Below are 13,087 nucleotides of genomic sequence, written 5' to 3'. Positions count from 1 at the left end.
ATCAACCTCTCTGTATCCACTATCTGGTGATTAGTAATTTAGTTGTTGTCAACCTATGTTTAACATCAAATGAGTTTCGTTGTCATTTTTTTCTGTCCTTATTTATACTGATCAACTTTGCTCTATATAATGCTATTTTATAAAGCAATAGTATGTGTTTATTAATCATCCGCATACTACAAAAATGTATTATGATTAGAACTAAAGTAATCTTATGAATGTCCAAACTGTCTTCTTCTGATCTTTAATAGAACTATAAATTAAGTTTATTTTATATATAAATTATATTTTTCTCAATAGCGAAGTGATTAGTTCCTTGAAAAAATATATAATTTCTAAATTTAATACATGATCGTCTTTTAAATAAGTCAATATATTTCATTTAGATATTTGAATTAATTTTTATTCTGAATAAATACCTTTATTATTAATAAAAGATTTTTTATATATATGAAAAATGAAATAAAAAATATTTTAATTAAATATGGTGACAAATTTAGAAAATAATGGCCTTACCGTAAAACGACATTGTTTTAATGCTCTCTTGAACAAGATTTGTCGGCATCCTCATTCTAATTCAAGAGAAGCGCATTGAATAAATAAATTAATAACTGCGTCTCCCATCCAAAGCCCAGCGTACAACCTAAGCAAGCAACTCAAATTCAAGCTATTTCCAGATCGTATCAAAATCACCCTTCTTGTTTCAATTTCGACATTACGCCATTGATTGACACAAAATCTGGTTAAAGAAAGCTGCTTATCTTCGATTTTTATCAAACTGAAAGGTAACAAACTCAAAACCCATTTCAAGAAAGTGTTAATCTTGATTAGTTTTCGAATATGGGGTTCTAATTTTTTATGCGTTTGCAAGATTTGGCAGTGCATCATTCTAATCACCCTCATAATGTATTGAGTATGGATAGCAATTTCCTGCCTTCCATTTCTTCAAGAGCTAGCCGAAGGACAGACCGTAATTATCTTCAATCTAGAGGTAAACCAAAATATTGACTTACTGATTTGTTAAATCTTTTTTAATTCTTCGAAATTTTTAAAGTAATATAGAGAAATTTATTCTAAGGTGTCCTGCATCTATAGCTGTTGAAACCGAATATGAAATTAGTGCAACTATGATAAAGGGTGTCTTGCATTGTGGCACTTCAAGAGTAGTAACTATTGAACCTGAACTGGAAATCAGTATGGTATAATTATGATAAATGGTGTCTTACATTCTGTTGAAATTGAAGATTTTTTTTGTTGTGAATGTAGATGGTAAGGAAGGCCTTGCAAGTGGGAAGTCATACCAAGACTCTCCTATGAAAATTATATGGAAAAGGGGTTTCATTCGGTTGGTTCTTGTGGGCGGAATTATTTGGGGTCTGCTCATTCTAACCGCATTGTTATTCCACGCTTGGTCTTGCCAGTCGTCTATCGCATTCTTTTCAGGTAACTGCATTACACCTTCTTGTTTTCTTTTCCTCTGCCATATTTATGGTAGCATCCACTTATGTTTTTGTTTCGAGTTACTTTTGATGATGTGGTTAATCATTTTCAAACCCATTTGTAAAACCTAGCATATTTAGCACCTGGAAATCTGAATATGCACAAAACATTACCCTCTTTCACAAGTTCTCTTAACTTTATGGTTAATGGAACCACGATGTTTAAAGCTGGAAGTAGTATGTATGATCTTGTTACTGCCAATTTTTGTTTCAGAAGTTAATTAGCAACCTAAGCATTTTACGTCTCAAACAGCCCTTTGTAACAAAAGCAGTGTAATTTATGGAGCAATACAGAGCCTGGGACTTGTGACACCTCCACATCGTGAGTTTCCCAATTTGTAAATTCAAATTCTTGTATTAAATGTATAGGAGAAATGTTAAGGTTACTCTTTTATCTCTTGTATTTGTGTAGGTTGTTCTATTCCTGTAGCAGATGACCCGAATAAGATTGTCATTCCACAAAAGAGATCCACCGAAAAATTTGTGCAATCACTGTCTTACTTCATGGAGGACTTTACAGAAACCAATGGATCTCAGTCACCACCTTTATTTGGAGGACATATAACATGGCAACAGAGAGATGAGAGCTTTAAAGTAAAACCAACCATGAAGGTAAGTAAACATACCGTCTAATCTAACTTAATTTTAAGCTTCAGCTGTTTCTGTACCTGTTTGTTGCATTTAGGTCCAGCCACTCCTTTTTTAGACTTTTGGTAAAGACCAAATTTGCTCATATAAGGAGCAGTGAACAATGATTTGAAAATAAAATCTACCTTTAGCTTTTGGTATATTACTACAGTTCGAGTTCAAATTAGGTTTTTTACAATACACCTTATTTTTTGAGATGTGTTTTCATATAGTAATCAATAAACTATGATGAGATAAGTGTGCTCCATTCCCCACTGATAACATTAACAATATAGCTTGGAAAAGACTACCATACTCACAAGTCAATGTGGCTATTATTCTATTAATTATGCAGCTTATTAGGAAAGAGGAATGAAATATGTTACACATTCAGGGCACCCTTATTCGTAACTCTTGAGGATTTGATTTCCTTTTGTTATTCTCAGGAGTCGAGAACAATTTGAGTTTACTGCTTCATATCTTTGAGATATATTCATCTGTAGGTGCACTGTGGATTTATACGAAATGGTGGTGCAGAAATGGCTCAGAAAGACGTCAAATTTGTCGAGAAATGTCGATTTGTTGTTGCCTCTGGTATTTTTGATGGATATGATACACCGCACCAGCCATCAAATATAAGTACACGTTCTCAGAAGCTCTTTTGCTTTCTTATGGTTGTCGATGAAGTATCCCTGGAGTTCATCAAGAAAAATGTTACTGTTAGAGAGGACAACGACGGGGGAGAATGGGTTGGTATCTGGCGTTTGATTCTATTGAAGCATCCTCCATATGATGAGCCCAGAAGGAATGGAAAAGTCCCCAAAATATTAACCCACAGATTATTTCCTCAAGCACAGTACAGTATCTGGATTGATGGTAAAATGGAGCTGATAGTTGACCCATTGCTATTACTTGAAAGGTAATATACTAGTGACGGTACCTCATGTTAAGGCCCAATTATGTTGCTCTCGCTTTTATGTTCCTTATCGGTTATCTCCCCCCTTCCTTCTCCTTTTGGATGAAATTGATTGCGTGGATTGTCAAATTATTGGAACTGGAAGAGTATGTGGTTAAGTAATAATGGGTTGATTCAGGACTTGCTAAGCCTTAAACCAGTAGAACTGTTTGCCTGATACCTACTCTGCTACAGTTTTTACTTGTACATCGATTTCTGTCTTGTTAATCTCCTTTTGTTAAATTTTAACCAAACAAAGAAAAGTCTCCTTTATTTAGAAAGTACTGGATCTTGATTGAGCATGAGTAGTCTAACATAGACAATGGCTACTTGAAGATACTTGTGGCGTGAGAAGAATACATTTGCAATTGCTCAGCACAAGCATCACCGCAATGTGTATGAAGAGGCTGATGCGAATAAAAGGAGAAAACGATATGCTCGTCCGTTGATTGATCTTCATATGAAGATATATCGCTACGAGGGAATGGAACCATGGAATCCAAAGAAAAGTACTCCTAGTGGTAAGCTAAAGGCTTTGCTGTATGTTCCAATCATTAAGAGGGGATTGTCATCTTCTCCAGGACATCAATTCTTTCTTGTTAGTCTTTTCTCATATATTTTCATTATAGTGAAAACTCTTTGGTAATTGCAGATATTCCAGAAGGAGCTGTTATCATACGAGAACATACCGCACTGAGTAACTTGTTTAGTTGCTTGTGGTTCAATGAAGTTCATCTCTTCACACCGAGAGATCAGTTGAGCTTTGGATATGTTGTCTATAGGTTAGGAGGCCTGTTCAAATTTTTTATGTTCCCTAATTGTGAGTATAATTCCATTTTTATTTTGCACAATCATACCCGCGAACATTCATCCAAAGTAGAGTGGGTAAAATCTTTGGATGAATTCAAGAAGGATAAAACAGGTGGTTTGAAAGAGAGTAGGGGAGGATTAGGGTTGTGGACTCCTTATCCAGGGGATCTTGATTCAGTTGTGTTACCATCTGTAAAGAGAACTTCAAAAGCTGGATGAGTTGGGAGAGTTCCGTTTGTATTTTCACATTTGGTTTGTAGAGTTATCTCTTCACCAAATTCTGAATTAACACTGTAATACATTGTGTTATGCTTCATCAATTTTGAGGTTTTGTTACGAAGAGAACATGTCTGAATCTATTGTTTTCCTCGCCTGAAAAACTAGTCTGCGTGGGACTTTCACCAACTGCACAGAGCATTGAGGCTATTGAAGTTCTTTGGGTGCATTTTTTCCCTGACAGGTCAAATCGCGAGTACCATTTCTGTTTCATAGTGTTCATTATCCCATAAATATTGAGACACACGATTTCACACACCAAAAGAGAAACACATTGACCGCTTATGGATTTTTTTAAACCAAGGGGTTAGTGGCAAATACAGCTCTTTTTAAGTTGCTTAAACTATCCGAGCAATATCTGTCTGTCTGTCTGTCATAGCTCCAGCAAATATGGTGTTCCTAGCGCCTGTTTGGAGAAACAGATTTCACTTGGTACTTGATATTGTAAGCACGCGTTTGGGAAATAATGAAATAAAAGTACCGTTGCAAACAACAATTGAAGGCAAAATAAAGGCATTATTTGCCGATCAATGTTTGGTTTACAGTCAATGCATGTCCAGAACAATATTTCTTTTTTCGACTTCAAAATTTTCAAATTACAAAAGATTTATACTTCAATCAAATATGATGGACCCGACCTCTTAGAAATTGACAAGGTATTTGACGTTTGAATACCTGTCCGGATTTTGGATAAAGATGTGAGTTATATACCTCACAGGCAGCAAAGTATAAAGAGGATCAGATGATATTCACTTCTATGTTTCAGCATTGTAGGTTATGTCACAAACAAGGTGTCTGAAAGAGTAAAAAATCCAATGCAGAATAGACATACACAGTGAGCGTGCACAAGCCTTCAAGTGCAGCAATTTCAGGTATGCAGAATTTGACTTAATTTGCCATTATTAAGGATAAGTACATTTCTATGCTTACCTGAAATATCTTAAACTGAAGTTGCCATTATTAAAAAAGAAGCTCACAAAAGGCAGCATTATTCAAAAAGATGCCAAAGAATTAGTTCACGGTCCAACATAAAACCAAAAAAAAAAAAGAGCACAATATATAACAAGGGTTTTGTAGTTCCTAGAAACCCCAACTGATGTAGAATCTTAAAAGGAACCCAAACCCTGCCATATCTGCAGATAACACAACACAATAAATTACACCACGACTTAACTGGTTCTCAAAAGAATATAATTGTCTTGCAAATGCCGGAAAACCTTGGTTCTGGGAACCCAGTAGAGAGCTTTTATTGTTGAGCTGAAAGGAGATTCCTAATTTAACGAGGAAAACCACATATGTATCATCAAGCTCATTCCAAGGCAGTCAACACAGGTAATTAAGTACATAGCTGGCTCCTTCAATTAGAAGCATCACGGCTGTAATACTGATCCAGGGTCTTTGCAGGGATACGATGGAGAAGCTCACGAGGGAAGATGCGAAGGAGTGTCCAAGCTAAATCAAGCGACTGGAATATGTTGCGGGTGTCATAGGCTCCTTGGCTAACAAACTTCCTCTCAAATTTGTCAAGAAACTCTAAGTAAAGCTGATTTATTCAAGAAAGATTTAATTAGTGAAAAGTTGTTGATATTAGGGCCAGAACAAAGCTCAACTAATTTATCTCAAGTTACAAACCAGATCCTCAGAAGACAGTGCTTCTTCTCCAACCACAGCTTTCATTGCCTGGACATCCTTGCCAATAGCATAATTTGCATACAGCTGAAATTTTTTAAATTACTAACATTAAGCATCATTTACTGGAAATATTTATCAATCTTACTGAACATATGATGATGAAGGAACAGTGATGAAACACATCAGTACTAAAAAAAATTCTTACCTGGTTGGACACATCAGAATGATCCCTCCTAGTCATACCCTCACCAATGGCACTCTGCAGAAGTTTTAAGGGTAAATTAACATTCACATGTTTCGTGTCCTCTCAGTTTGTGAAATACTGATATCTAAACAGATCCATAAGCTTACCTTCATCAACCGAGACAAGGATGGAAGCACATTGATTGGTGGGTATATCTGTTAAATCAAACAGGAAAGACAATCAATCATTAGATATTTTTTTCTGTTCATAAGCCAAACACTGTTCAGAATGTAAAGATATTCCAAACATCCACACTCATAAGCTTTATTCATAGCTAATCTCAATTAAGAGAACCTTCCACTGCTGTGACTTGCTGGTTAGTCAATTCGAGGAATATAACTTGCCTCAGCAAGCAATGGGTCATTTATCCCAAAGCAAAACCTTTAGACTACATTAGCTTTAGTTTCTTAAAAATAGTAACGCAAAATTGCATATCCTCCTAGTAATGCAAAATCATAAAATGAATGTGTTTTTTTATCACAAGCTCTGCTGAGTCACTAAGCAGTAATCCAGTTCAGTATGAAATCTCAGGTTCTGCACAATCTTATTCAGATGATCCCAGAATCAAATAAAAATGATCAAGAGTCAAATAAAAGGAGCAAATCAAGAGAGAGAGAGTGTTGAAAAGGCAAACACTTCCTATATTAGTTTGAACAATAGTTCATTTTATAAATCTCCTCTAACATTCAGAAATAGTTCCCCTTCACTGGTGTGCGTAAGTAGTCAGTTCAGGAGACTTGTAACATACCTGCCGATTGTGAAGCTGTCGATCAATATATATTTGTCCTTCGGTGATGTAACCTGTAAGATCTGGGGTTGGATGTGTAATATCTGTTCAAATAATAAGAGAATTAGAGATCCATCAATATATATATAAGAAAGCAAAGTAGTAACAAAAGCAAATTGTTTCTGGCTAGGATTTTGTGATTTACCATCATTAGGCATGGTCAGGATCGGAATTTGTGTGATGGAGCCCGTTCGTCCTTCGATACGTCCAGCTCGTTCATAGATTGTTGCCAGATCGGTATACATATAACCAGGATATCCACGTCTTCCAGGCACTTCTTCTCGGGCAGCAGATACCTGTAGGACAATTTATAGTTTTATGGTTCCAGAAGTCTGAGAAAAAGAAGTCCCCCAGAAAAGGTAACAACAGGTAAACCATTTGAATCTATTTTAAGGTCCAAAAGTGCTCCAAAAATACAGAATCATGATTGCAAGATACACTTCATGAACAATACCTCACGAAGAGCATCAGCATATGAACTCATATCAGTTAAAATTACAAGCACATGCTTTCCACATTCATATGCTAGATATTCTGCCGTTGTCAGAGCAATCCTGGGAGTAATAATACGCTCTATAGTAGGATCATTGGCCTGCAAAACCATAATATTCCAGTCACACTTGAAATTCACTTTCAATAGCTGCATTTGTTTTCACAAAAGGAAATATCACTATTTTTCATGTAAAAAAATGCAAGCATTACCAGGTTTAAGAAAAGTGTCACTCTCTCCATAGATCCATTTTCCTCAAAATCACGTTTGAAAAATTGTGCTGTTTCCATGTTGACTCCCATAGCAGCAAAGACTATGGCAAAATTGTCCTCTTCACCACCCTTTGGCATCAAGCAAACAAAGTGAGAATTACGTCAATTTGCATACAATAACCAAAATGCATACTGAACAGAGATACATAAAAGCGCCTATCCAGCTGTTCATTGTTAGATTAGAGAAGCAACACACGAGGAACTAACTAGTTAAACTTTCTTAAGTGTTAAGCTCTAGTTAATTTGGAAGACAAATGCGACTGATTTCAAGTTATATGTTAATGAACTCCATGAGAAGGCAAAAAGAAAAAGAGAAATGTGCACACACATTTAGGTCTTGTGACAATTGGACATAATCTGGTGATCATGCAGCAAATGTAAGCCAATCAAGTCATGATAGTGGTAAAGTTTCAAACAAAAGTCAGAAACATTTAGCTAGGTGGAAGCACAATCTTCAAAGGCCATTCAACTCTCAAGGAATGTAGCAGACCTCTGTTATCAATATACTTAAACAACTCCATTATAATAATCGGATAATACACATACAAGCTGAACTTGATACGATTGGTGGAAAAATGACAAACTACTAACCTCAAGAAGGTTGTCAGATTTTTCCAACCTCTTCACCAGTCCAGCCTGACGACAGATCTGGGCTGCAATTTCATTATGAGGAAGACCAGCAGCAGAGAAAAGAGGAATCTTCTGCCCTCTAGCAATTGAATTCATGACGTCTACTGTGGAAATTCCTGTCTGTATCATTTCTTCAGGATATGTTCTCTCACTAGGGTTGATAGAACTTCCTAGGGTTGACAAATAACACATATGATAAGGTTAGAGAGAAATCACAAATAAAAAAACAAAAATAATGGACTATCCAGAGCTCAGTGTTTGCCTGAAATATCCCTGTAAGCTTCGGGTAAAATAGGAGGACCATTGTCAATTGGTTTGCCAGAACCATTAAAGATGCGGCCAAGCATATCCAAAGACACTGGTGTCTTTAAGACCTGAAAGCATATTTGATGTTATTAGTAAATAGCACAAATACAAAATGATAGCACCACACAAAAACATATCCAGTACTATACAAAAAATCCACTTGTCTCCATCTTAGGATCCATCTGGTTTTTCATTATTTTCTCCATTTGCAAATACAGGATTACTCTAGCAAACATTTTCATGCTTACTATTGACTGCTTTCTGTAATACAGGAGTTCGTAAAAGATGAAAATGCAAGTGAAAAAATTAAAGGCTAAAGAAAGTTGAGAATGTGAAATTTTCAGAGCGTGGTTTGTTAACCAGGATTTACATATTTGGGTTCTATGAATGAAGTCTAGAAACAAATAGTAGCTGCTGTGTACCTCCCCAGTGAACTGCACAGTTGTGTATTTGTTATCAATTCCAGATGTTCCTTCAAAAACCTGGGAAGAAGGAAAAATGACTGTGCTTAAGGAGATTGCACTACCTTATAAAAATACTAAACACAAAGGAGCACATTATAAATTGCAGACAACTAGATCAGCAAAAGTGATTCCAAAGAACCTGGACAACTGCTTTTTCACCATCAACTTCAAGAACTTGTCCACGCCGGGTAGTTCCATCTCCCAAACGAATGTTAACAATCTCCTGATACTTGGGTCCCTGATAAGATCATACATGAATATTCCAGTTTCATCAACACAAATAAGTACAATAAAGTAGGACACTAAGGAAAAACAGAAAAGGACATTATCAAAGCACACAACAATTACCTTCACTTTGTCTAGGATGACCAATGGTCCAGCAACACCTGAGACAGTTCTATATTCTGCAATTATACATACTGTTAGAAATCTGCCAACAAACTTTTAACTGGCAGAAATAATAATTTAAGAGTTTATATATAACACAAAAACAATGCAACAACATCAAACTAGTTGAGTTTGGCTATGTGAAGCCTCAATATCCACTCCACACCATAGGAACCTGTTCCGTTCCAATACCAAACAGTCCTGACAAACATTAGACCGATATAAGAGTATTTAAACAACTACGCATTAAATCTCTACTAGTTAGTGCCAATCATTTGCTACCACCACATCTTGTCCTTCATTAAGTCAAAATAAATTTCAAAAGATTGTAAGACTTTAGTGAACCTTCATATGTTTTAGCTCTACCCTTATTCACTTTTAACCCCTTCAATCACCATAGCGTAGTTCTTCCTTAAAAGAACAAACAGAAATCATAGTATCACACCTACTTAGCGATGCATTCAGAAGTATATGTATAACGTAGTCAAACCATTTCAGACAATTTTCTCTTATTTTATCCTTTTTGTAAGCAACTAGTGCCTCATGTGTGGAACTAATCTTGACAACAACGTTTCTTAAAAAATCATCTAAACATTAATATTCAAATGACAGTGATCCTGTGGATATATAGGGTCTTAGAGGCCCAACTCACTCCATATAACATCGGTTATTAGAATTGCATTGAGTTCAACAAAACCAATGAATAAAAACAGAGCTGCAAAATCATCTGCTTTTACTTGATGATCCACTGGATAAATCAAGTACAATATGAATTGTCCCCTGGATGACATCCCATAAAGTTGGAACCACACAGAAAAGCTAAAAAAAATTGCATCTGAATTTACAAAATCCCGTTGACCTCAACAGTAAGAGATATTCACATAGTATCATATAATCATACAAGAAATAACCTTTTATCATCAATTTTTTAAGTGTTATTTTCTACACAAGTTTTATTATAGCCATGATGCACATATAACATCATCTCAATGCCAAATATACTAGTAGTCTAGCAAACAGATGGCTTGGAGAAATCAGAAAATTTACCCATTCCAACCTCCAGGGTTCCCTCCTCCATCTCAATACTGTTTGGTGCAGAACCCATGTTTTAACCTGAATGTCACAATTAAATAACAAGTTAGAAAATGAGACAAATATTTCATCGTTGATCGTCAGATCACAAACATCTAGAGGTAATCAAAATGCCAAGGAAGAAATGCAGTTCAAACAGTCCAGAAAACACATCTATTTACTTCAGTCAACATCAAAAAATCAATAAAGTTTATAACAAATTAAGGCAAACACAAAAGTCAACAGTGAGATGGAAGAACAGTAAAGCATACAAGTAAGCTCAGAATCAGCAGATTAGAACCAGATGTGAGTAAAAAAACAAATCGGATTTCGGTGAAATCGAATTGCAGAATGAAAAAGAGAAGATTGGAGAATGGATCTGAGTTACCTCTTCTTCTCAATCACAAATTCAGAGAGAGAGCAAGGTGGACCGTGGAGAAACGATATTGAGATCTAATGGCAGAGATAATAATTGGGACTTTTTCTTATAGAAAATATATGAGAACGTGAGATGGGTTAATACTGTGATAGGGAAATCAACATCTTACATGAGTCGAGCTGTTACCCGTGAACTTCCCTTTTGTTTATTTACATATTCCTTCGTTTTAATTTGTTTATTTTTTAAGAAAATTTTTTTAAAAAATAGAGTAAATTTTTGAATTTATTAATATTAAATTAGGAATGTATTAAAAAATTTTAATCATATGATTTCTAAATACATCGCAAAAAATTAAATTAAAAAACAGATATATCTATTAAAAATAATTATAAATAAAATAAGACAAATAATTTAAAACAAAGTATCTATTTGTTTTTGTTCATAAAATTATTGAATTCATCTAACTAAACATTATTGAATTTATCTAAACTTGTAGGTAATGAATTAGTTTTATTTTTTTTATAGATTTGATTTGTTCATATCCATAAAAACCTTTTTTTGAAAAAAAATATGAAATCTTAATAAATTGAATGTGAATAATTAAAGACAAATAAATACAGGTATTACTTGCATCAGAGAGTGTGATGTTCGGACTTTGGATACTGAACATGAAAATATGTTGTATGATGAATTTACTTAGAAAAATTTAAATTAATCGTATTAATAAATAATGAATAATTATTAAAAAAAGAAGAAGAAGAAATCGTCACGGGATTCACGTGTTGGTTCACATATATTTATTGATAACTGATAATTGAGAAGTATTTAAGTACAAATCCAAAAATTTAATTACAAAATCAGGTTTAAATTCTGTTTATTGAATAAATAAATTTTAATTTCTCAAAATTATGCACAATTTTTAATTGAAAAAGAAAGTGGTAGCAGGAGATAAATGCCGAAATCCAAATGTGTTGTTGAAATCAAATGGTGAGACACTAGTTGTATGATTGTCGCGCGGGGCCAACAAGAAGCCGTGCCCTCCTCTAACACTTAAAACTAATTTGGACTGGTATGCTGTGATTTGGAAACCCTCAAAAAATCGAAACATGACAAAAATAATAAACGATCAGAAATGGGCCATTAATTATTCGATTGATCTACTCATATTAGCAATTAAATTTATATTTGAAGGTCAAAGACAAGCATTTTGTAATGATCGAATATTAACTTCTTGCTACTGAGAACTTGCTTATAAAGGTAGCAGAATAAAAAAATACAGAATTATTTTGATGGAACATTCAAAAAATTGTAACCAGAAAAATATAAGATTGCTTGCTTATTACAAATGTTAAGCTGATACAATTGTAATATTTTGGTGTGACATTTTAATATTAATAAAAATATATCGTATGTTACATCATATATTATGTTATGTTTATTGATAGACATTACATTTGTGTCGTTTTACGCTCATCAATTGTGGAAGAAAGTGGTCATTAGTTTTTGGTAACTTATATAACCACCAACTCTTCATTTCATCCATTATTCTATATTTATGTCTTGTAACTTATGTAATATTTGAGCCATTCATTTAGCAAATTTACTAACAACTATCTTCCTATCCATTGCAATGAAGAATCCATCAACTATAAACAATGTGGTCTTCCTTTGTGTTGGCTGAGAAGAGAAAACAAGAGAAGTACAAAAAAAAAAAAAAGAGTGAAAAAGATAAATAGTATTTTACTATGCTTATGTTCAGATTAGTGTACTAGTGAAAGAGAGAGTTATATATTCTACATCTTCAACTATATTCACTTTATACAAAAGAGAGTATTATATGTTGAATGAAGGTGTTTTTTTTGTGGAGCTTTGGATTCTTCAACTAATCTGGAATTGCTTGAGTTATACATATTATTGGGCTGTTGTATCTTGGAGAGGACAAGTCAAGAATATTATTGTTGGATCGGTGTAAATTACGTCGCAATGAGCTTCAATCTCGTTAAAGAGAGCGAGATATTCGTGTCTCAGCCTAAAGATTTATTTATCTATTTTTGTTCATTTTATTTCAACTGTAATTTATTATATTTGTGTAATTTATTATATTTGTGATATTACGCCAACATAATGCTTTGATATCACATTGGTTATCAGAGGAGTGGGATAGGGGGATGTACCTTAATTTTAGTAGGGTTTATCATAAGTTTAACTGCTTGCAATGATCATTATTTGCATGTTAACTTTGTCACAATTATAAATAT

At 34.3% G+C, this 13,087-nt stretch overlaps 2 protein-coding genes across 3 annotated transcripts; one reads left to right on the top strand and one right to left on the bottom strand.

Moving 5' to 3' along the window:
- Positions 1–552: 552 nt before the first annotated feature.
- Positions 553–4,227, top strand: LOC107028687. Of its 2 annotated transcripts, none has more exons than XM_015229968.2 (8): positions 553–785; positions 881–991; positions 1,267–1,443; positions 1,753–1,821; positions 1,912–2,111; positions 2,630–3,045; positions 3,418–3,602; positions 3,734–4,227. In XM_015229968.2, exons 2-8 carry the CDS (start codon positions 916–918, stop codon positions 4,108–4,110), a joined length of 1,500 nt encoding a protein of 499 aa, XP_015085454.1. In that variant the 5' UTR covers positions 553–785; positions 881–915; the 3' UTR covers positions 4,111–4,227. The 2 variants fall into 2 exon arrangements, with proteins under 2 accessions (XP_015085454.1, XP_015085376.1); XM_015229890.2 differs by having other exon boundaries at positions 872–991.
- An 876-nt stretch (positions 4,228–5,103) lies between these two features.
- On the bottom strand, positions 5,104–10,999 carry LOC107032330 (V-type proton ATPase subunit B 2). The gene is made up of 15 exons (XM_015233925.2): positions 10,839–10,999; positions 10,427–10,492; positions 9,341–9,396; positions 9,132–9,230; positions 8,951–9,010; positions 8,485–8,596; positions 8,184–8,392; positions 7,533–7,661; positions 7,285–7,422; positions 6,976–7,126; positions 6,792–6,874; positions 6,151–6,198; positions 6,005–6,058; positions 5,800–5,883; positions 5,104–5,710 (listed from the first exon to the last, which is right to left on the bottom strand). Exons 2-15 carry the CDS (start codon positions 10,482–10,484, stop codon positions 5,525–5,527), a joined length of 1,467 nt encoding a protein of 488 aa, XP_015089411.1. The 5' UTR covers positions 10,485–10,492; positions 10,839–10,999; the 3' UTR covers positions 5,104–5,524.
- Positions 11,000–13,087: the final 2,088 nt, after the last annotated feature.

This window comes from Solanum pennellii, chromosome 1 (assembly GCF_001406875.1).
Source record: "Solanum pennellii chromosome 1, SPENNV200".
Taxonomy (NCBI): Eukaryota; Viridiplantae; Streptophyta; class Magnoliopsida; order Solanales; family Solanaceae; genus Solanum; species Solanum pennellii.
The sequence above is the reverse complement of the archived record's forward strand: the minus strand, read 5'-3'. Positions and strand labels throughout refer to the sequence as shown.

Bases quoted from the DNA above. Each gene is read 5' to 3' on its own strand.
- LOC107028687 (XM_015229968.2), top strand. From the start codon at position 916: ATGGATAGCAATTTCCTGCCTTCCATTTCTTCAAGAGCTAGCCGAAGG. The intron at 992-1,266 runs GTAAACCAAAAT...TTGTGAATGTAG, and splicing joins TAATTATCTTCAATCTAGAG to ATGGTAAGGAAGGCCTTGCA. The intron at 3,603-3,733 runs GTAAGCTAAAGG...TGGTAATTGCAG, and splicing joins AAAGAAAAGTACTCCTAGTG to ATATTCCAGAAGGAGCTGTT.
- LOC107032330 (XM_015233925.2), bottom strand. From the start codon at position 10,484: ATGGGTTCTGCACCAAACAGTATTGAGATGGAGGAGGGAACCCTGGAG. The intron at 9,011-9,131 runs GTTCTTTGGAAT...CCTTCTTCCCAG, and splicing joins GTGAAAAAGCAGTTGTCCAG to GTTTTTGAAGGAACATCTGG. The intron at 7,127-7,284 runs GTATTGTTCATG...ATTGTCCTACAG, and splicing joins ATGCTGATGCTCTTCGTGAG to GTATCTGCTGCCCGAGAAGA.